At 38.0% G+C, this 23,251-nt stretch overlaps 5 protein-coding genes and 1 long non-coding RNA gene across 11 annotated transcripts in view; 4 read left to right on the top strand and 2 right to left on the bottom strand.

Moving 5' to 3' along the window:
- LOC111480126 (methyltransferase-like protein 22) overlaps positions 1–2,288 on the top strand; it is a 5,639-nt gene extending 3,351 nt beyond the window's left edge. For 2 of the 5 annotated variants that reach the window (XM_023125092.1, XM_023125093.1), the window contains exons 7-9: positions 727–865; positions 1,491–1,596; positions 1,680–2,055. In XM_023125092.1, coding sequence (XP_022980860.1) covers positions 727–865; positions 1,491–1,596; positions 1,680–1,822 — 388 coding nt within the window. In that variant the 3' untranslated portion in view covers positions 1,823–2,055. Of the gene's footprint in view, positions 1–726; positions 866–1,490; positions 1,601–1,679; positions 2,056–2,189 lie in introns of those variants that run through there. The other 3 variants (XR_002717749.1, XR_002717748.1, XM_023125094.1) reach the window with 3 other exon arrangements.
- A 905-nt stretch (positions 2,289–3,193) lies between these two features.
- LOC111480123 (nitrate regulatory gene2 protein-like) lies at positions 3,194–7,516 on the top strand. 2 transcript variants are annotated; one of them, XM_023125089.1, is made up of 5 exons: positions 3,194–4,421; positions 4,547–4,722; positions 5,799–6,022; positions 6,258–7,058; positions 7,213–7,516. In XM_023125089.1, exons 1-4 carry the CDS (start codon positions 3,395–3,397, stop codon positions 7,033–7,035), a joined length of 2,205 nt encoding a protein of 734 aa, XP_022980857.1. In that variant the 5' UTR covers positions 3,194–3,394; the 3' UTR covers positions 7,036–7,058; positions 7,213–7,516. The 2 variants fall into 2 exon arrangements, with proteins under 2 accessions (XP_022980857.1, XP_022980856.1); XM_023125088.1 differs by lacking the exon at positions 7,213–7,516 and having other exon boundaries at positions 6,258–7,203.
- Positions 7,517–8,703: 1,187 nt separating this feature from the next.
- On the top strand, positions 8,704–13,075 carry LOC111480124 (nitrate regulatory gene2 protein-like). Its single transcript, XM_023125090.1, has 4 exons — positions 8,704–9,896; positions 11,028–11,203; positions 11,286–11,509; positions 12,193–13,075. Exons 1-4 carry the CDS (start codon positions 8,963–8,965, stop codon positions 12,968–12,970), a joined length of 2,112 nt encoding a protein of 703 aa, XP_022980858.1. The 5' UTR covers positions 8,704–8,962; the 3' UTR covers positions 12,971–13,075.
- A 93-nt stretch (positions 13,076–13,168) lies between these two features.
- LOC111480128 lies at positions 13,169–15,968 on the bottom strand. Its single transcript, XM_023125095.1, has 3 exons — positions 15,963–15,968; positions 15,150–15,412; positions 13,169–14,006 (listed from the first exon to the last, which is right to left on the bottom strand). The coding sequence occupies exons 2-3, from the start codon at positions 15,406–15,408 to the stop codon at positions 13,372–13,374; spliced, it is 894 nt and encodes a 297-aa protein (XP_022980863.1). The 5' UTR covers positions 15,409–15,412; positions 15,963–15,968; the 3' UTR covers positions 13,169–13,371.
- A 1,903-nt stretch (positions 15,969–17,871) lies between these two features.
- Positions 17,872–20,388, bottom strand: LOC111479060. The gene is made up of 3 exons (XR_002717593.1): positions 19,956–20,388; positions 19,378–19,433; positions 17,872–18,337 (listed from the first exon to the last, which is right to left on the bottom strand). It is a non-coding gene; the product is annotated as an uncharacterized LOC111479060 (long non-coding RNA).
- Positions 20,389–21,250: 862 nt separating this feature from the next.
- On the top strand, positions 21,251–22,644 carry LOC111479054 (mitochondrial arginine transporter BAC2-like). The gene is made up of 2 exons (XM_023123519.1): positions 21,251–21,816; positions 21,921–22,644. The coding sequence occupies exons 1-2, from the start codon at positions 21,583–21,585 to the stop codon at positions 22,614–22,616; spliced, it is 930 nt and encodes a 309-aa protein (XP_022979287.1). The 5' UTR covers positions 21,251–21,582; the 3' UTR covers positions 22,617–22,644.
- Positions 22,645–23,251: the final 607 nt, after the last annotated feature.

The raw sequence follows: 23,251 nt of genomic DNA, 5'->3' as shown, positions 1-23,251 counted from the left end.
CAACCCCCCCCCCCCCCCCCCCACCCACCGAGATCTAGCATCCTTGCTAGCGCACCACCTCGTGCCCACCCTCGTTGGGGCTCAGCCTCCTTACTGGCACATCGCTCGGTGTCTGGCTCTGATACCATTCGCAATAGCCCAAGTCAACCGCCAGCAGATATTGTTCTCTTTGAGCTTTCCCTTTTGGGCTTCCCCTCAAGGTTTTTAAAACGCATTTGCTAAGGTGAGGTTTCCACACCTTTATAAAGGATGTTTCGTTCTCCTCCCAACCATGTGGGATCTCAAAAACATTTAACTCATTTTCTTGAAAACGTACTTTGCAGAAGAATATTGATAGACCCCATATTTCCAAGGTCTATACACATCGGACTAGGAAAGAGAAAGTAGGGAGTTAAGCAATACAGTACGTGAGGGATAACTGTTAGAGAGGAGCTGAGCATTGTGTGTACATGGATAGCCTTTGAAGGGCGCGTCCAAGAGGGGGAAGGGTATATTTTTGGATTATTGTTTTGGAACTCATATTTTGAGTGTTCTTGGATGAAAGGGAGCTTTTGAATTTCCCTTGGTGGTTGCCATAAATCGTTGATAAATAAATTTTAGTATTATACTTCTCTCAAAACGCTGCCGAACACACACTAAGAAATCTAAGACTTGTGCTCGTGGGTCTGCACTCATAGAACATGAAGAAATTGACATTTCTTTTCTGGTGCCTTCATCGTCGTACAGGTATTCCTGGGCCTTATCAGAGGTTGAAGAGGCACAGGGAGCCTGCTTACTTGTTGCTGCCGATGTTATCTATAGTGACGACTTGACAGATGCGTTTTTTAGTATCTTAGAGAAGTTTATGTCTCAAGGTTCAGAAAAGGTATGCACTCTCATGTTGAGATTATTATATTTTATTTGAGGTTTCCAATTGATGGGTTAGGTTTAAGTAGATAATGAAATATGCCTTTCACTTTATTTTTATATGGAAAAGATGCTAATCATTGACCATATGTTTAAAGGACAAATGATATGAACAAACATTTGCTTGAAATAATGCATTATTAGGACATTTGCTTGAAATAATGCATTATTAGGCAAGGGACATGAAATTTGATTATGTATGTGGGCCTTATATTCTACCACATTTCCTCGTTGATCCTCATTTGAGGAGACGGAATGGAGACCATTGTTTATGTATGTGGACTTATTGATTCTTTGTAGCTAAGTTAGGCAGCGTGGAGTTGTAAGGAAACTTACTGCCGATTATTTTACTCATTGTCAACCTACACATATTTCAACTAGTTAAGACATATATTCTCAATTTAACCCGCGTTGAACTCAAAACGAGACCTCTTACCTACTTTTCTTTGGAATTATGTAGCGAGCTCATGTATTGTCTTAGCTGAAACCATGAGGATGAGTAGCTATTGCGAAGTTTTGTTATTTGCTTAATGTTTTGGTTGAATGTTAGATGAATTAATTATCACTTGTACCAAACCCACCAGGTGTTGTATTTGGCTTTGGAAAAGCGCTATAACTTCACTCTGAATGACTTCGACATTGTAGCAAATGGCTATTCTCATTTCCTAAGTTACCTGAAACATGAAGAGGGTAAGTGACAGTGACATTCAGCACGTATCTCCGTCTTTAACGTTTCTATCTCGAGCTCATGTTCTACTTTTGGTACTCGACAGACAGCAGCTTGCAGCAGGAATCAAAACCATGTTTTATAGGCAACCGCATTGATCTTGCAAACATCCCACAATATGTCCTCAACTATGAAAGAGGGGAAGATGTAGAAATCTGGCAGATAAAGTATTGTAGGAAAGAGTCTTGAGATCAGAGAAGGGCCATGAACATCTGCTGTAGAAGTCACAAATAGTTGCCTGCATTCATAAATCTGGTGAGTTTTCCCTTCAAAACTTCACCAAGAAAATGGGTATCAGTTATCACAGAACAAGGACTGAAGATATCTATTTTTGTAGACAAAGATCCACAAACAGTTCCAATCTCAGTTCTAATTCTGTATTTTCTTCATTTCGTTTCACAATCTTCCTAATATTTTTTCTTCGTTTCGTTTCGAAATCATTTTGAGGATTGATTTTGCCATTTTTAATCGATTGTTGGTAGATTTTTGTAAAGATCTCAGGGTTATAATGTGCTCAGAAATAATGGTATTTTTTTTTTTTTTTTATCATTTGTAGGTAGAAGATTGAAGCATTGACCTCTGAATGATATGATGATAATTAGTGCATTTGTAGTATTGGCTCGAAGTATTATAAACAATGTTATAAGATATATGATAAGTAGCATTTGGCATTTAAAATTGAATAAAATAACCTCATGCAGCCATGCACTTCTGTATAATGGTTTTAAAATTTTCTAAACTTGACTTTTGTCACCAAAATTGTTAATTAAAAATTATAATTGATTTGGTCAAATTATTAATTGATTTTTTTTGTGATATTTTTTTAGATTCAACCCAATTTTTAAGGTTGTAATGTTTTTTAATCAAAGCAATATTATTAAATAATAAATTTGGATCATTGATTTACCACTCCAATATCCAATTTGAAAATTCACAAATAATCTGGAAAAAAATGGAGTTAAATAAAATTAAAATAAATATATGTATATATAATTGTCATGTAAAAAAAAAAACAATCATGAAATTTTCATTTATTTGAATTCTAACTAACTTTTATAAGTTGGTAATACGATAAAACATCAATTATTATTTCATATAATTATTAAACTAAAAAAAATTAAATGGTACATAATTTAATTATTACACGAGTCCTACTTGCTGGAAATGAAAAATAGCTTTTTGGAAAAAAGAAAAGAAAGAAAAATGGTTGAAGGCTATATTTTTATTATTTTGGAAAAGTAGATAACTTAACTTGGAAATAAAGCTAAAAAGCTACGTTTTGTCATTTAAAAAAAAAAAAAAAGAAAGAAAGACTTTTCTTTTTCTAATATATTTTGAATAAATATGAAAAATACAATATTTTAATTTCTCTCCCCAAAATAAAAATAAATTATTTTTTCAACTTAAATTACATAAACAAAACTTTAAAACACTGATGTATTTTATTTATTTATTTGTTCTGAATTTTGTTTTTAATGAAAAATAAAATAGTGCTGAAAAGATTCCCCCATATATAAATAAATAAATATATAAATATATAAATATTTATTGGGAAATTCTTTGTAAGTGAGAAACAGGCGCTGTTGTTGTTGTAACGTTCGAGCACGGGTCCTGGAATTACCGGAAATTTCAAGTCTGTCCCAAAACCCATTTTCAAATTACAATTTTCCGTTTCCAAAAACCCAACTCGATTTCCCTAAAATCTCCAGTAATCCTTCATGCTCAACCCCTGATTTCGCCGCCGATTTCCAGAGCTGCTTAATGGGTTGTTCACAGTCCAAGATCGAGAATGAAGAAGCCATCGCGCGTTGTAAAGAGCGCAAGATTCATATGAAGGAGGCGGTGACGTTTCGGAACGCGTTCGCTGCTGCTCACTCCGCTTATTCCATGTCGCTTAAGAACACTGGAGCTGCTTTAAGCGATTATGCCCATGGTGAGGTTCAAAATACCCAATTTGTTCCTGTATCTACTCAACCAAACTCCGCCCTTACTTCCGCCACCGCTGCATCTTTTGAACCCTTTCCGCCGCCTCCACCGCCTTTGCCCCCTTCTAATTTTCATTCTCCTCTTCAAAGGGCGGCCACCATGCCTGAGATTAATATGTACAAACCCGATCTCAAGCCTGGGTCGCCCATTATTGAGGAGGAGGAAGAAAATGAAAACGAAGGCTCTGTTGGTGCGTTGAGGAGGAGGAGGAGCAATAAAAGTAAAGGAGATGAAGGGAGTAGCCGAAATAGAAATTCGGCGGAGCTTAATGAAGATTTGGCCGGTGCTTCCCCGCCAGTGCCACCGCCACCGTCTGAGAACCGGCATATTCCACCACCCCCGCAACAAGATTCGACATATGACTATTTCTTCTCCGTTGATAACATACCGGTCTCGACTTTGAGTGAAGTTGAGGAGGTACAGATTAACAAAGCGGAGATTGAGCGCAAGTCGTTTGATAAAATGTCCAAGGGAGTAGACAATCATGATATTGAGGAAAGGGGAATTAGTGGAAAAGCTGAGACAGTGGAGTCAGTGCTCGAGGAGCCGGTGGCGCCGCCTCCAGCACCGCCTTCAGTGGCAGAATCCTCTGTGGCGGCGAAGAGCTTAAAGAAAATGAAACAGGGTGGATCTATGGGGGCCATGGATGGCAAGAGGATGGTGAAGCCAAATGTTAATCTTTTGCTGATATTTACAAATATCGATGATAATTTTCTCCAGGCTTCAGAGAGTGCCCATGAAGTGTCCAAGATGCTTGAGGCTACACGATTACACTATCATTCAAACTTTGCTGATAATCGAGGTATGGATCTTGCTTGGAAGTTGAGCTTTATGATAGCCAACTTGAACAATACATGCTAGAATCTTAAGCAGCTTGGGGGGAAGTTTTTGGTTTTTTTAAGAAGAATTTGTTCTACTTTTCTTTAGGTCACATTGACCACTCTGCCAGAGTGATGCGTGTTATTACATGGAACCGATCATTCAGGGGATTGGCTAATATGGATGATGGAAAAGATGATTTTTATGCAGAAGAGCAAGAAACTCATGCCACCGTGTTGGATAAACTACTGGCATGGGAGAAGAAGCTGTATGATGAAGTGAAGGTATATCAAACACTCTTCTTCATATCTTAATCTTTATGCATCTCTTTTGGCTACTCATTTATATGGGGTTGACCCTGCCTTTTTGCTGCCTTTCTGAAGAGTTTTGCACATTTGATTGTTACTATGGAGTCTGGATATTTCTTTCTTGCCTCTCTCTCTGTCTCTTATTATTATCATTGCCTGCTAGACACCAAGTTTGTTGGTTGGTTGGGCAGATCAGCGGCTGGTAGAAAGCTTTTTGGCTGATCTTAGATATCAGGCCCCAGGTGTGGTCGTGGTATAATGAAACAAGTATGTGGAAGATTATGACATTCAGTATTTGGCGTTTCTAGTCTTTATACATTTTTGGGCTAACCGCTAGCCGATATTATCCTCTTTGGGCTTTCGCTCAAGGTTTTTTTAAAACGCGTTTGCTAGGGAGAGGTTTCCATACCTTTGTAAAGAATGTTTCGTTTCCTCCCCAACCGATATGGGATCTCGCAATCCACCCCCTTCGAGGTCCAGCGTCCTCGCTTTCACTTGTTCCCTTCTCCAATCGATGTGGGACCTCCCCCCCTCTAATCCACCCCTCTCAGGGCCCAGTGTCCTTGCTGGCACACCACCTCGTGTCCACTCCCTTTCGGGGCTCAGCTTCCTTGCTAACACATCGCCCCGTGTTTGACTCTGATACCATTTGTAATAGTCCAAGCCCACCGCTAGCAGACATTGTCCTATTTGGGCTTTTCCTTTTGGGCTTCCCTTCAAGGATTTGAAAACGCGTCTATGAGGGAGAAATTTATATACCCTTACTAAGAATGTTTTATTTTTCTCCCCAACTGATGTGGGATCTCACAAATTACTGCTTCATCGTGGCCTTCAGCACTGTCCTCCTGACCCTTGAAGCCTTGAGGTCACAATGTATGCTCGTTCCTATTTGTAGCCCTGTTCTATCTGAACCAATACTCTAGACAGGCACTATATGTTGAGGTTTCAGTTATTTTGTTTGACATGTGATCCTTCTGAAAGAAATTTGTACTTCTATGATGGAAGGAAATTTCTTTTAACTGAATCTTCATTGTGATATTAATAATTGACAGGCAGGTGAACTCATGAAATTTGAGTACCAGAAGAAGGTTGCTACATTGAATAGGCTGAAGAAACGAGATTCTAATGCAGAAGCATTGGAGAAAGCAAAAGCAGCCGTAAGTCATCTGCATACTAGATATATTGTTGACATGCAATCCTTGGATTCAACTGTCTCAGAGATTAGTCGTCTACGAGACGAACAGTTATACCCAAAACTTGTTCAGCTTGTTAATGGGTGAGTTGCACGAAACATAGTAATACGCAAATGCATATGCTTTTTGTTTACTATACATTACAGTTACCTTTACGAATCGATTATACTGACTCATGGATATTAAGTTCAAAAATATTGTATGTTCACGATTTATCTATCCTCCAATCTTATGAAATCCTAGAACATATTTGCTCAACTTTTAAGGTTGTCACGTACATGTTTTTTCAAATCAGAAGTAATGTTTTTTGTTCTGCAGAATGTCATTGATGTGGGATACAATGAGAGCTCACCATGAAACACAATTGAAGATTGTAAGTGCTTTGAGATCGATGGATCTGTCTCAGTCCCCAAAAGAAACCAGTACTCATCATTACGAGCGCACGGTTCAGCTCTGTGGCGTTGTTAGAGAGTGGCATTCACAGTTCGAGAAGCTTGTGCGCTGTCAAAAAGACTACATTAGAGCCTTAAACAGTTGGTTGAAACTAAATCTTATTCCCATAGAGAGTAGCTTGAGAGAGAAGGTTTCTTCTCCACCAAGAGTTCAAAGTCCCCCGATTCAGAAACTCCTCATCGCTTGGCACGATCAACTCGAGAGACTCCCAGATGAGCATCTCAGAACTGCCATATTCACTTTTGGTGCTGTGATTAACACTATTATGCTGCAGCAAGACGAAGAGAGAAAACTGAAAACAAAGTGGGAGGAGACCGGGAAAGAACTCGAGCGCAAGCAGCGACACTTCAATGAATGGCATAACAAGTACCAGCAACGGAGAATGCCCGATGAGTTGGACCCCGAAAGGTCTGAAGAAAACACTCAGGACGCCGCCGTCACGGATAAGTTGGTTGCAGTAGAGTTGTTGAAGAAGAGATTGGAGGAGGAAATTGAAACTCATGCGAAGCAATGCCTTCATGTGAGGGAGAAATCGTTGGTAAGCCTTAAGAATCAGCTGCCAGACCTCTTCCGGGCATTGTCAGAGTTCTCCCTTGCTAGCTCAGAGATGTACAAGAACTTGAGGTCTATCTGTCAGGTCTAGATTTGAAGCAACAAAGTTTCCTTGTAAGTTATTGTATAATTTCCTTTCCTTTTTTTATTTTGATCTTTATTTTTACTTCAAACCAAATCCTTTGGTGTTTGCCTTGGAACTCACTTTCATTGGTTAGTAGCTGTGTTTCTTTATTACCTGTTCTTCTCTTTGGTCTCTCGTTCATAGCTTTGTGACTGGTTTGTGTTATTTCAACAAACGAGAGCTGTCATTCCTCCTCCATCAAGCTCTGCTCGTTGATGCTCCGATCACTGGTGCGGGTACTTACGGCTATGGCGGTGCAACCTCTTGCCACCTTCACGGCCTTCCTGCGTTACAGTGGCCTCCTCCCTCGGAGCTTGAACTTGCAGAGAATTGTTAGACAGCAGGAAGAGAACCATCTCTTCCGTTTTCTTGTCAATTTTTGTTCCTGTTTGAAATTTTGGACGAACTTTTAACTCAAATCTTAGTAACCTCTCCTCTTTTTTTCGTACTTTTCTTCTAATTTTATTCTTCCAGATTTCAAATATATTAATGATATTATTAAATTAAATCAATGATATATTAACATTCAAATAATAAAAATAATATATATAAAAATATATTGTTGAGGATTAAGTTCCACCTTGGTTAATTTAGTGGAAGATCATGAATTTATAAGTGATGAATACTATCTATGGTATGAGGCCTTTTGTGAAGCCCAAAGGCATAAGAGCTTATGTTCAAAGTGGACAATATCATACCATTGTGGAGAGTCGTGAATCCTAACATGGTATTAGAGTTATGCTCAAAACTTAACCAACCTAACATGGTATCAAAATCATGCTGTGGACAATATCATACCATTGTGGAGAGTCGTGATTTCTAATATGATATTAGAGTCAAACTCTAAACTTAACCAAACTAACATAGTAGTGATTTCTAACATGATATCAGAGTCATGCCTAAAACTTAACCAACAAAGGGTGTACTTTGTTCGATGATTATTGGGTGAGTCCCACATTGTTTAGATCATAGGTTTATAAGTGAGGAATACTACCTCTAGTGGTATAAGACCTTTTGGGGAAGCCTATTGTTACTCATATTAAACTATGTTAGTGCTATTGATTCTATCGGAAACGTAATAAATTGGGGATATCTACGGTACATCAACATTCATATCGAGTAGAGAAGAAAAATATTTAGATAATAAAAAAATAAATATTTAACTTTAAATGAACATAATAAAAAGAAAATAAGTAATATATCAAATTTGGAATTCTTGTTCATTAAGATATGTTAAAGACATTTATTATTATTATTATTATTATTTTCCTTTTGTAGGTTAAGCCTCCATTTTTATTTTGTCTCTCTCTTTTAATTTTTTCCCGTCTTATTTTAGTTATTTGATGATTTAAAAATAATTTTTAATAACAAACATTAATAATTGAAAATTAGCTGGCCTTAGAGAATCAGACAGCGGCCAAAAATTCTTAATCACGAGACGATCTTGTAACGAACGGCATTAATGGCGATGGAAGTGATGCCCACTAACACACTAACAGGAGAATCCATTCCAAAAAAGAAAAAGAAAAAAAAAACTTTTACAAATTTACAGCAAAATCCTTCGAAAAGCTGCATGGAACGTTGAAAAGCGGGGCCACCAATGAGCAATTGCGTCAAATTAGCGATATGTTATCACTGCACACTCCCAAACCCACTTTTATACCTCCGCTGAAAGCTCTTTCCGCCATTTCTACCGGCGAGAAAGCATCTTCCCTTTTCCCCCTTTTCTTACAATCGTAACAATCTGAGCATCTTTTCGTTTGTAATGCTCGTCCGGCGGAGTGAGCAGTTCTGTTCTCTTAGATTCTTCCGATTTAACTAACAAGAAATAGTGGGTCATGTTCCATTTTTGATTAATCGTCCTGCTGGTGTGAGTTCTTGCTGTGGATCTTTAATGGGTTGCTCCCAGTCGAAGATCGAGAATGAAGAGGCGATTGCGCGCTGTAAAGATCGGAAGATTCATATGAAAGATGCAGTCGCGGCGCGTAATGCTTTTGCGGCTTCTCATTCTGCTTGTGTGATGTCTTTGAAGAACACTGGAGCTTCTTTGAGCGATTACGCTCACGGAGAAGTTCAGAATCCTCAATTAATCGTCAATGGGAGTGCTCAAGCGAACCCGAAATTCGATTCCGTTGCAGCGTCTTATGAGCCTCTAGCGCCGCCGCCGCCTCTTCCGAATTTCCCTTCTCCGCTTCACAGGGCTGCTAGCATGCCGGAAATGAACATTCTCAAGTCCGATCTGAAGCCGGTTGGCCCCATTATCGAGGAGGAGGATGAAAATGAATCCGATAATGATGGCTCTCGTGGTTCGTTGAGGAGGAGAAGCAAAAAAGGTAGCGGTGGTGGTGGGAGTACTCGAACTGGGAATTCAGAGCTTGATGATGAATTAGAGGGTCCTCCGCCGCCAATGCCGCCGCCGCTGATGAATGTGGACAGGCCAATGCCACCGGCACAACACCAGGATTCGACTTACGATTACTTTTTTTCTCTCAACAGTATGCCTGGTCCGACTTTGAGTGAGGCTGAGGAGGAGATTGAAAGAGAGGACGATGATGAGATGGAGGATCAAAGAGGAGGAGGCAAAGAAGCTGAAGTTGTGGAGCCACCGCCACCGCCTGCTGTGGCGGAGCCATCGGCCATAACATCAAAGAGCTTGAAGAAGGTGGGGGCTGTGGGTTCCATGGAGGGCAGAAGGATGATGAATTTGTTGCAGATATTTGTGAATCTTGATGATCATTTTCTCAAGGCTTCTGAGAGTGCCCATGAAGTGTCCAAAATGCTTGAGGCTACACGACTGCATTATCACTCAAATTTTGCTGATGGCCGAGGTATCAGGATCTCTTGCTTTTTATCTTTCAAGCATGTTGAAGATATCTAGTATAATAATTTAGCATCATGATGTTAATTGTATGAACGCTATTTGGGTTTGGCTCTTCTCTGTTTAAATATTTGTCTAGGTTGTTCGGGTGCCTCAATATTGGTGTCGATTCTATAGGAATGTGCATCCTGTAACAGCCCAAGCTTATCGCTAGTAGATGTTGTCCTCTTTGGTGTGCAAGGAGAGATTTTTACGCTCTTATAAAAAAATGTTTTGGTCTCCTCCTCAACCGATGTGGGATCTCACAATCTCACAATCTATCCCTTTCGAGGCTCAGCGTCCTCACTGGCACTCGTTTCCTTCTCCAATCGATGTGGTACCTCCCAATCCACCCCAACGTTCTCTCTGGCACACCTTCTGGTGTCTACCCTCCTTTGAGGTTTAGCCTTCTTGCTGGCACATCGTCCAGTGTCTGCCTCTGATACCATTTGTAATAGCCTAAGTTTAGACTAGTAGATATTGTCCTTTTTGAGCTTTCCCTTCTGAGCTTCCCATTGAAGTTTTAAAATGTGGCTTCTATGGAGAGGTTTCCACACCTTTATAAACAATGTTTCGTTTTCCTCTCCAACCAATGTGGGATCTCATAATCCACTCCCTTTGGGGCCTAGCGTCTTCACTGACACTCGTTTCTTTCTCCAATCGATGTGGGACACCCCAATCCAACCCCTTCGAGGCTCAACGTCCTCTCTAGCACACCACCTGGTGTCCACCCCCATTCGAGGTTCAGCCTCCTTGCTAACACATTTCCTGGTGTCGGGCTCTGATACCATTTGTAACAGCCCAAGCCCACCGCTAGTAGATATTGTCCTCTTTGGGCTCTCCCTTTCGGACTTCCCTTCAAGGTTTTAAAACATGAGAGAGGTTTCCACACCTTTTATAAAGAATGCTTCATCCCCTCTCCAACCAACGGGATCTCACATGACCTTTGCTCTATTTTATGTATACTTGGAGGAAGGCAAACTAAGCTTGTGGAAGTAAAATTGCTTATATAGGTTCCTTTAGGATAATGTGGGGTTTTGCTTGTATTCACTGTTCATATTCCTGAAGAACTCCATGTCTTTTTGTGTTTTTGTTTTATCAGGACATATTGATCACTCTGCCAGAGTGATGCGTGTTATTACATGGAACCGATCATTTAAAGGGCTTTCAAATATGGATAATGGAAAGGATGATTTCTATGCGGAAGACCAAGAAACTCATGCCACTGTTCTAGACAAACTCCTGGCCTGGGAAAAGAAGCTATATGATGAAGTGAAGGTACCTTTCTTATGTTTATGCCGATTCTCCTTAAAAGCGATGAGTAGTAGCCATGAACATTGTGATGATTATGTTTGAATAGGCAGGTGAAATTATGAAATTTGAGTACCAAAGAAAGGTTGCTGCACTGAACAGGCTAAAGAAACGAGGTTCTAATCCAGAAGCGTTGGAGAAAGCAAAAGCAGCAGTGAGTCATTTGCATACAAGATACATTGTTGATATGCAATCTTTGGATTCAACCGTCTCAGAGATTAATCGTCTGCGAGACGAACAGTTATACCCAAAACTCGTTCAGCTGGTTCATGGGTAAGTTCTTTGAAATTTGGCTCTATTTGTGAGACCGATTGCCGAAGCCTTTGGCATGACTGTCAATCTCTGATTGCTTTTTAAGTACCCTATTGCTGCCTAAGGAATTGTGTGCATAATCGTTTTTCATTTGCGCATCTCGTTTTTCATTTGCGCATCTCATTTTTCATTTCTGAGCGTGTTCAGCTTGAACATATTGGATACATGATATGTCGATGCGATGTTTTAATTGATTGATTGTGCTTTCCATTTAGTGCTTCCACTCAAAGTTTTTAAAACGCAAGAGGTTTCCTCACTGGCACATCGTCTGGTGTCTGGCTCTGATACCATTTGATATGGTTTCAAAGGATGAACTAGGCTCAAGTCTACTACTAGTACAGATACTGTCCTCTTTGGATTTTTCCTTTCACTCCAAGGTTTTTAAAACTTGTTTACTAGGGAGAGGTTTCCACACTCTTATAAAGAATGTTCTGTTCTTCTCCCCAACTGACGTGAGATCTCACAATCTAGACCTTGGAACATTGGAATACTTGCGAGGTTTTGATCCATGAACAGTGTTCGTTATGGTTAGAGATTGAGTTAGTCTGGAGGTGGGTTCTAAATAGATTTTGGTTAGCTTGATCTCTATCAGATATTCAAATTTATTGATTCCTAAATCTCATTATACTTGTTCTTCACTGCAGGATGATGTTGATGTGGGACACAATGCGAATGCACCATGAAGAGCAATTGAAAATTGTGAACGCATTGAGATATCTGGATCTCTCTCAATCCCCAAAAGAAACCAGTCTGCATCACCATGAGCGCACGGTACAGCTCTGCAACGTCGTGAGGGAGTGGCACTCACAGTTCGAGAAGCTCACGCTCTGTCAGAAAGACTACATAAAAGCATTAAGCAGTTGGTTGAAACTAAATCTAGTTCCTATAGAGAGTAGCTTGAAAGAGAAGGTTTCTTCTCCACCAAGAGCTCAAAATCCACCAATTCAAAGACTCCTCATTGCTTGGCACGACCAACTCGAAAAACTCCCCGACGAGCATCTTAGAACTGCGATATCCAGTTTCAGTGCTGTGATAAGTACTATTGTACTGCAGCAGGAAGAAGAGATGAAGTTGAAGTTAAGATGTGACGAGAGCATGAAAGAGCTCGAGCGCAAGCAGAGGCAATTTGATGACTGGCATTACAAATACCAGCAACGGAGAATGCCCGACGAGTTGGACCCCGAGAAGTCTGAAGGAAACTCGCAGGATGCCGTAGTGACGGAGAAGTTGGTTGTGGTAGAGTCATTGAAGAAGAGAGTGGAGGAGGAAAAGGAAACTCATGCAAAGCAATGCCTTCATGTGAGGGAGAAATCACTGGTGAGTCTTAAGAATCAGTTACCAGAACTGTTCAGGGCATTGTCAGAATTTTCATCAGCGGGTTCAGACATGTACAAGAACTTGAGGTTGATTTGTCAGGTCTAAACTTTCCCTGTAAGTTTTGTAGGATTTCCCACTGCGTTATTTATTTGACATTCAAACAACTGTTATGGAATTTTCATATGAAAAGTCTTGGAACTATTGCTATCTTTTCTATGGAGATCGATAATGATCTCTTGTTCTTAAAGACATATGAAAATGAGAACTAATATCTAAAATGAAAGATTCGATATTCCAAAAGGAGAAAAAGAAGATGAATTTTAAGCATTTCAAATAATTAACAACTAAGATTGGGCATAGGCAGCCACACCAAAATGGTGCCTCGAGTAGTTATGTACCTTTAAAAGAAAGAAACAAATGAAGACAACAATTTTTGAAAATGGGATCCATCTGCAAAGGGCTCCAAAGAACTGAAGATGGTTCACTGGATCAAAACCAGAGACAAGCTATAGCAAAGAGAGGCCACAAATGACCACCACTGCATAAACACTAAAATCAATGAAAATCGCTCGAAAAGCTTGGTAAAACACCAAACCTCTCTCCAAAACTTTCACAGCTGACTCCCAGTTCTGTCCATCTTCCTTCATCTTCTCGCATTCTTCCTCTGCCTCCCCACCGTGTTTCTGCCTGTCAGCCAACATTCTCGCCACTACGATTGTTACGTTGGTGAGCAGTAGAATGTAGAGAGGCTTTGAGGCCATCACACTCTCCGAACTCACAATGTTCCTAATCGTGAAGAGCGGGTGATCGACATGCGATAGAATGGCCAAAGAAGCGATGATTAGTGAACAGAAAACTCGTTTGGTTTGAGAAGCTAAAATGGAGACATTTAGTCGTTTTGAAGTGAAGATTCTAGGCTTTGAAGGCTGTGGTTTTGACAGTGGCTCGTTAACAATGGTGGCTTTCTGAACCATTGGTAAGGCAGATGGAGATATCATTTCTTTGCATACTTCTCCAATGGGGTCGATTTTTTTATCATTGATTTGGAATCCTGTGGCTGTAATTTTTTCTTCTTGGACTTCATTGATGGGCATATGCTTCGGTAAAGGGACAGCCGTTCCATCTTTAAGCTTCGGAATAGCTGCAAAACAAATGAAAGTAAACAGGACTCCTCACTCCAAAATTGTTAGTTTAAGTCATAGAGGTTCTCATTCCCATTTATTTACCAACATTCAACTTCTTTCACAATCAATGTGAGATCATTCCACCATCTCCATAATCCCAATTCGTTTTGACACCACTTAGTATCAAATATGGTTTTCTCATCTCAAAAATTAACCCACATAAACCATGTTATCAGTTCCTAGATGGGAAAAACGAACAATGAATCTTAACCAGACTTGTTGGAAAAGATTCAAACAAGAGCTAATAACCAAGATAGAGCTATTATATTGTTATTGATTTATTTTTAATCCGATGCATAATGGTCACATTAATAACTGGCTGTTAAAAATTTCAGTCAATATCTCTCTTGTTCTTCCTAACCCCAGAGATGCTCGAATATGCGAATATTAGGCAACCAAATTCTGAACAATGTTAGCACACTTGTAATGTAGTAACCTCTTTCTAACTGCATTGAGATAAATAATAATCATAATAACAATAATAAAGCCTTTAAAATATAAGTGATAAATTCATGGTAGATATAGAACTTGGTATACCTCCACTGTCAGATAGATGATTATCTTATTCACGTGATGAATAATTTAAAAAGGATATATAAATTTCAACCTGTTATAATTGTAATCATCATTAGCATATATGAGGCTTATCTTATGAAATCTCCCGATGCCTAAATAGTTACACATACAACTTGAATCAACATGAGCAATACAATGCATGCATTTGCGAAATCGATTCATCCAATGCTTATAACAAACAAATTAATGTGCGTGCATATCAGAATCCTAACATTTCCTACACTTAGGTTATACAACGCAGATAAAAAGATTTGATCTCTAATACGTCCATGGATGTTGAAGGAAGACTAATTAGCAATAATCCATCACCAAAAGAAAAACTGCAAGTTAATTAATGAAAATTGGCTTCTAATTCTCAATCAGGCGGAACATACAAATCGGAACATATAAAATAAGAAGGAATGAGAAAAGAAACCTAAGAGTCATATCGCAAAATGCAAAATAGTCGAGATTCGATTTAGAAGAAGAAAAACAGGGAGCGGCAATACGGAATGGAGAGAAGAAAAAAAAAACAAGAAGAATACCGTGGACGGGACGGAGGGGAAGGGAGTCTGGATTCTTTTGGAGCTCCTTGGATAAGAACGACGGTGAGATTCCGGTGTGCGAATGGCCGCGTTGGTGAATTTGATATTGAAGAAATGGAGACGGTGAAGAAGGAGAAGGCGGAGGCGAGGGAGGTAGAGTTCGTAAACGGCCGGTGATGAGAGCCATTCGATCCGTTTCTTTGCTCCTAATTTTTTGCCTTCGCTCCGCTCTGCTATCGGTCTTCGTCGCCATTTCCATCTTCCTATTTCGCTTTCCGATCTCTCTTTCTTTCTCTCTATTGCGAGAGTTCGTCTGGTATTTCTGTTATAAAACTCGACACGCGATTCTGGCGAAGAAAGGCTCGACGGTGTCGTTTTTAAATTGTGGGCTCAAAATGGGTAAATGGATATCTTTGGGCCCAGACAAGGCCCACTTCTGACGTTTGTGATTCCATGTCTACTATTATACCTTTTGGTCTCTATTTTCCAAACTTTTGACATAAAATTTAGGAAGAAATGAGATTAAAAATAAAAAATAAAATGAACACAATAAAAGTAATTATTAGTTTGAAATTAATTTTTATAAATGCAATGTAAATGTTGGGATTTATGTTATGAAACACTGTAATTAATTATTTAATTTAAATAATAATTTTGATTATTTAGTTGCAATTTAACATTATCCATTATGTGAAAAATCTAAAGTTATAAGTGTAATCTTGAACGGTATGTGATTGATTTGTAGGAGGTTCATGTTCAAGAAATAACTTAAAGGGTCTTATATCATATGGATAAGAATGAGTGTTTTTTTACGTTGATAACACTATTGATACAACACACTTTGTAATTATTACTAATAATTCGTCCAAATTGTTCATTAGAAAACATGTGAGTGGTGTGTTCTATGCAATGAGTTTATATAAGACTAAATAATAAAATATTTAATCTCTAAATAAATTTGTTAATTGAGAAAATTAATATTTTACTGAAGGATCATAAGTGACTCGATCTTAATTTTAATTTGAGCAAATTAAAAATTCATAATTATGAAAGCTTTGTCCTTTGATTTATATAAGTGAGAATGATTTTTGTAGTGGTATGTTATCTATGTACTAAGAACATAATCTTACGAGATGAAATTCATTCCTGCTGTTATCTATGTACTGATTTCAAAGCTTAAACAATGGAGTCACACCACACCTTCTCACTGTCTCAAGAGAGACATCATTTATTGTTGAATCATAAATAAATTGTTAATCAGAGAATCATAATTACATGAATATACGACTAAAGAATGACCAATTTGTCTCTAATAATGATATCTATAGACAAATTACTCTACAGTGCATAGGAACACAACTAGATCTCTAATAGACGGACTTATAATTAACTTAAATTAATTTTTCTTCCAATTTATTCCAAATAAGTTTTTTTTTTCTCATTAACTTTATTTAATTCTATATAAAATATTTTTTTACCATTAACATTATTTAATTATAAATAAATACATTTGTTATGATTGTTAATAAGAAACAATTAATTAAAATTTGGATTTTTAATTTGAACAAAAATACGTTTTCAGATATAGTGAAAAAAATTGTAATGTGTTTAATATTATATATCAGAAACCATTTTTTTTATTTCTTTCTTTATTAATTATTCTCAAGAGTAAAAGTTACTCAAAATATTAAATATTAACATTTAAAATAAAGAAGATTGATCTTTTAATCAATTATTAGCTGGAGGGTTGCAATATTGTGAAACTTTTATTAAAATATAATATCCTAATCTTTAAATTAATAAACTAATCATCATAATCTATGAGAAAATAGAAAGCTTTCAATTATAAATTGACTTATTATACTCCTGAATATGAAACCAAAGATACTAATATCTTGGCAGCATTCCGAGTAACTCCTCAACCGAGAGTTCCACCCGAGGAAGCAAGGGCCGCTATAGCTGCTGAATCTTCTACTGATACATGGACAACTATGTGGACCGATGGGCTTACTAGTCTTGATCGTTACAAAGGACAATGCTATGGAATCGAGCCTGTTCCTGGAGAAGAAAATCAATATATTGCTTATTGTAGCTTATCCCCTAGGTTCTGTTACTAACAGGTTTACTTCCATTGTGGGTAATATATTTGGATTCAAGGCTCTGCGTGCTCTATGTCTGGAGGATTTGCAAATCCCTACTGCTTATATTAAAACTTTCCATGGCCCGCCTCATGGTTTCCAGGTTGAAAGAGATAAATTGAACAACTATGGTCGCCCTCTATTGTGATGTACTATTCAACCAAAATTGGGATTATCGGCTAAGAATTATGGTACAGCAGTTTATGAATGTCTAGGCAATGGACTTGATTTTACCAAAGATGATGAAAAGACTTTATTATATTTGGTTGAAAAAAAAAATTAGATGATGTGTACATAGTTATTACCACTTGAATACATTCATCTAATGTTCTGATCTGTTACAAAGTACATGACGGACTCTCAAAATCTAGGTCCTATTGGATAATATATCATTCTTATTTTTTTTCTCTCAAATTTTAAACCATAGTTTAGGAAAAAAAAATTTAGGAAAAAAAAAATTTATAAACATTATTTAACACTCCACATCCTAAATCTAGAGAGAAGGATATATTATGAAAAGGGAAATCATTGAGAGAGTGACTCATATTACAATATTAGCCTATCCTCCACTACACTTGGGCATATTTAATTAAGAGTGCTTTCATTAAGATGTGTAATGAATCATTCAAACGTGATTCATAAAAAGAATTTGTGAGATAAGAGGTTATGAAAAAACGTACCCTTGGAAGAACTCAGATTCTTGAGGTGTAAAATATTGAGTCCATGCAAGGTTGCAGCAGCCATCGCTGTCTGTTCTGCTACTGCCAACAAGAAATTTACAGCATCATTTGGATCCATATTCCATACAGCTGCACAATTTTGTTTTAGTTCATTGGAGAATGGAGAGCGAGCTGCCACTCACCATCTCCCCATAGCCTATCTTTGTATTTTCTGCTGTCTTTTCCTCCTTAAACCTGTTCACTCAGCCTTGGGATGATTCCCATAGCTCCTTATCAGAACTCCCTCTCTCTGCTGCTGCTTAAAGTTACTCTTCAGTCTTGGGATAATTGAAACAGCCCCTTATCTGAATCTCTGCCTTCCTCTCTCTGCCTCTTTTCCGTTACTCTACAGCCGTGGGATGATTCAAGTGACGAGAAAAAAATTTGTACTACACGAGTTTAATTACATGCTCCGTTTGTTTTTCTTTACTGTAAAAGTACAGATGTATTCTTTGGGTTTTCTCTTTCGGGCTTCCTTTCAAGATTATAAACCACCGCTAGTAGATATTGTCATATTTGGATTTTCCCTTCCTGACTTTCCCTCAAGATTTTAAAACGCGTCTACTAGGAAGAGATTTCCACACCTTTGTAAGGAATGCTTTTCCCCTCTCCAACCGATGTGAGATCTCACAATCCACCCTCTTGGAGGCTCAACGTCTTCACTAGCACACCGCCCAATATCTGAGTCTGATACCATTTGTAACAACCCAAGCCTACCGCTAGCAAATATTGTCCTCTTTGAACTTTTATTTCCGAGCTTCCCCTCAACGTTTTAAAACGTGTTATTAGGGAGAGGTTTCTACATTTTTATAAGTAATGTTTTGTTCCCCTCTCCAACTCCAATCTCGAATTTACAAACTGTTCTTCAGTGCAGCTAAACTCCATACGGCAATTGGTAGAAGTAATATGGATGAGTCTGTAACTAGCAATGTCCTCTACCCTCTCCCTCTTCAATAATTCAAGCGGCATATTACAAGAATCTTCTCCATCTCTCTCTCTAGAACAAGCCAAGTAGCATGTTACCATAATCATCTCTCCCCCTCATGTGAATTCTTGACAACTTGGCAGTCTTGATCTGGTCCACAGCAACAGAGGTTCCCCTCTGCCCCCACCTCCTACTTACCCTTGTCTCTCACGAGGACTCTCCATTATTGCATCCTTACAACCCCCCAAGAGATGGGTCAGAGGAAAAATTGGAGTGATAACCCAACCGGGTTTTCGTCACATGGATAACTAAAGAGAGAGTTGAGCTTGCTTAGGCTTATGGAAGTCCAGCAGTTTCTCTATCTAGACTAGGCACAAATGATTAAGAAGAAATACTTGCCATTTCATTCCAAAAAGTTCAATGTCTTCCCAATATGTGGGAACTACCTTTAAATGTTGTTGCTCATCCGGGCTCTCTGATTCTTCATCGTCCTTTACCATTCCTGCAGTTTCAATGAGATTTGATTTCCAGAGTTACATAAAGGCTTATCAAGCAGGCAACAATAATAGTTACAACAGAGATTCATCCATGTTCTATACTTGGATCATACAGAAGCAATTTGCCAAAATATCTCATTCTTAACCAGAACATAGCTGATAAATGATAAGCCAGAGAACAAAATAAAATTGATCAGATCACCATTTAACTTGCATCAAGGTATCAAAACCAATAATCACTTTCTTTGGAGAAAATATTGAAATCTGCCTAAGCAAATAGACAAGAACTCCGAGGAAAAATTAAACTAATGTAACTTACTTCATAATCACTCCCAAATTTCTGATAATTGAATCAATATCGCCAAATAAACATGAAAAATCAATGTAAGGTAACACAAGTCGACGATGATTCAACTGAGAAATTACAGTGTTTCTTCTAATTTCATCACAAATATAGCAGATAAAGATAGCAAACAAAATTAGTCTTACAATCGAAAATCAAGAGGAGAATGGCGAGTCATTATTACCTCTTCAATGAGCGATTTCGAACAATTAACCTCTTCAAAATGGGGAATCGGAGCGCTAAATGGTGTTGTGCCGAAACGAAAGCCTGAATCTGACTATTTGAACGACGGCAACAAAAAAAAAAAAAAAAAAAGCCATTAAGATCTAGACATCACAGAGCTTGGTAACGCATTAAGATCTCGATTCTCACGTCGCGTTCACTGTAGAGAGCGACGGCGGGGGAGAAGAAAGGAAATAAACACGTCGGTGCCCTTGCCCTTCGCCGACGAACCACGGGCCAAATCAGTTGCGATAACGACAAATCGGATCCAGAATCCAACGGTAGTCATTTAAAAAGCAGATGCTTTTAGATTCCTTGGACGATCACGATTCCCTTCCGCCCAGATCCAAAAAGGTACAATAACACTTTTTTTCTTTCTTTTGTATTTTAATTTTTTTTTTCCCAATTGAGAGGAAATTAGAAACCATACGAAAATTGGTTGAATAAAAGTTTCCCTTTATTAAAATATAATAATAATAATAATAATTTTTAAGCCTGAACAAATATTAGGTAAATATATATTTAAAATTTTAAAAAATACAGAAATAAAATTTAGGTATTTGAACCTGCATGGAAAACAAATGTCAAGCAATACTTAAATTAAAATCTGAAAATAAATAAATAAATAAATCTGTCNTAATAAAATTGGGAATTTAATATTTAAAAAAAAAAAAAAAAAAAAAAAAAAAAAAAAAATATATATATATATAATATTAAAAGTTATCGCTTCCATAGGATATTGCTGAGAAATATTAAAAAGAGAATTTAAAAAAGTATGTGGGGACCACGCGAATTTAAGGAAATTAGTGTTTTTTTTTTGGGGGGTAAAGTGAAAATCTTGATGGATTTATGTAAGCAAACGTCAAGCAATTGAACGGAACAGTGACGTGGTCTGTTTTGTTCAATAATGCGGGGCCCACAAAACCGGGTAACGATACCGACACGTATCCTCCACGTGCTGGTTTTCTGTTGGACCCGACCGTTAGAAATAACACACCCAATAATCCCAATACAAAAATTCCGGTTTTATATATTTTAAATACAAATAATTTATGGCTAAATTTAATTTCTGATTATAAAATTTGTACTTATTTGATTCACTTAATATAAAAGTTAAAATTTTTTATTTGACGGTGACTGACAAACGATAAAGAATTGGTCATTTCACTTTATATTTTACTGCAACAGTGAGGGTGAGATTATCAAACACGCAGCCGGTGGCTTTTTAAAAAGCACAATTTTCAATTTCTCCATCTTTTTTATAAAATAAATTAATTTATTGGCAGATTCCAAATTTGCACGAGGATATAGATAGACTGATCGGTCATTGTTGCCGTTATTTCAACTTCTCCGGTGAAGAAAGAAGGAGAGAAGAAAAAAAAAAAAAAAACAGGGAACTAAGATTTTTTTTTTTTTTTTTTTTTCTTCTTCTTCGCGGATTTCCGGTAAAGGATAACCACCAAACCTTCATATCATAATCAATTTCTTCCGTGCAAGCAAAATCCGATTCGAAATCTCGCCAAAAGTCTGACCCATTTGGCTTAATTTACTAAAGAGTTCATAGCCGGCGGAATTTCTCAGTTTCGAAAATGGATTTCTGGCCGGAATTTCTCGCTAACAGTTGGGGGAAAGAGTTCATAGCCGGCGGAATCGGCGGCATCGCCGGCATCGTCTCCGGCTACCCACTCGACACCCTTCGCATCCGACAGCAACACTCCACCTCTGGTTCCGCCATTAGCGTCCTCCGTAACATCATGTCCAACGGCGGCCCAGCTGCCCTCTACAGAGGAATGGGCGCTCCACTCGCTTCCGTCACTTTCCAGGTCCCGAGTTGTTCATATTTTTAATCAATTTATTCGAAGATTCCAGGATATTCCCATTAAAACCCATTTGTTATTTTTGTTAATTTGCTACGTGAATCTTGCAGAACGCAATTGTTTTCCAAACAAACGCGGTGCTCTGCCGAGCGTTCGATCCGGCGGTAACGGACAACCGTCCACCGTCGTACAAGGCAGTAGCATTAGGCGGATTCGGCACCGGAGCATTACAGAGCCTAATTCTAACACCGGTGGAGCTCGTTAAGATCCGCCTTCAATTACAGGATCTGGGTTCATCGAGCCACTCAGATCTGGGTTCATCTCGGCCCGGGCCGATGCAGGTTGCGAAGAACATATTCAAAACCGAAGGCTACAAAGGGCTTTACAGAGGCTTAACAATCACAATGCTAAGAGACGCTCCATCCCATTGTTTTTACTTCTGGACATACGAATTCATGAGAGAAAAGCTTCATCCCGGTTGCAGGGAGTCCGGGCAAGAGACATTGAGAACGATGCTCGTCGCCGGCGGTTTAGCCGGCGTGGCCAGTTGGGTGTGTTGTTACCCACTGGATGTGGTTAAAACCAGACTCCAAGCTCAATCGAAAATGTCGTTTCAAAAGTACAGTGGAATTGTGGACTGTTTCTATAAGAGCGTGAAAGAAGAAGGGTACAGTGTGTTATGGCGGGGATTGGGAACCGCCATTGCAAGAGCTTTTGTAGTGAATGGAGCCATTTTTTCTGCTTATGAGCTGAGCTTGAGATGTCTGTCCAACAATGGAGGATTTCATGCTGAAAACACCATTTAAGAGAATTGGGGTTTTTTCCTGATTTCCACCATTTTCTTCTGTTTTCAAATCCATTACTGATTCATTTATGAGTGTGTAAATAAGTGGATGAAGAACTTGGTGAGAGGGATTATGAATTCTGTAAATCCATTTATTGGAGTTGCAGAAGAAGAAAACTGTCTGTTTGAAGGAATAATGTTAGGAGAATTTCATATAAATAAATAGTTTTTAAGAAATTAAATTATTTATTACGAAACATTTTATTTTAGTGAATTATTTATTTTTAGATTAAATATGCATTTAATTTTGTTATGTATTATTCTCGGTAGTATATATATATATATACATATATATTTCCAAACATGTTGCATTAAAAAATAAATATTTAGGTTGAAATGAAATAGAATGCATGAAAAATGTTGAGAATAGAATCAAAGTTCAAAACAACTTCTTATTATGATAAAGTTTGGAAAACAACAAATCCTTCACCCACTCCCAACTTCCTAAATAAGAACATAAAATAGAGTCAACCACCTGCCTTTGAATCCAAGTAGTTACATAGTTGACCATTGATATTGCTTTGGATAAGCATAATAATCCTTGATGCTTTTTTTTTTTTTTTTTTTTTTTTTTTTTTTTTTTTTTTTTTTTTTTTT

Source organism: Cucurbita maxima, unplaced genomic scaffold, assembly GCF_002738345.1.
Source record: "Cucurbita maxima cultivar Rimu unplaced genomic scaffold, Cmax_1.0 Cma_Scf00005, whole genome shotgun sequence".
Taxonomy (NCBI): Eukaryota; Viridiplantae; Streptophyta; class Magnoliopsida; order Cucurbitales; family Cucurbitaceae; genus Cucurbita; species Cucurbita maxima.
The sequence above is the reverse complement of the archived record's forward strand: the minus strand, read 5'-3'. Positions and strand labels throughout refer to the sequence as shown.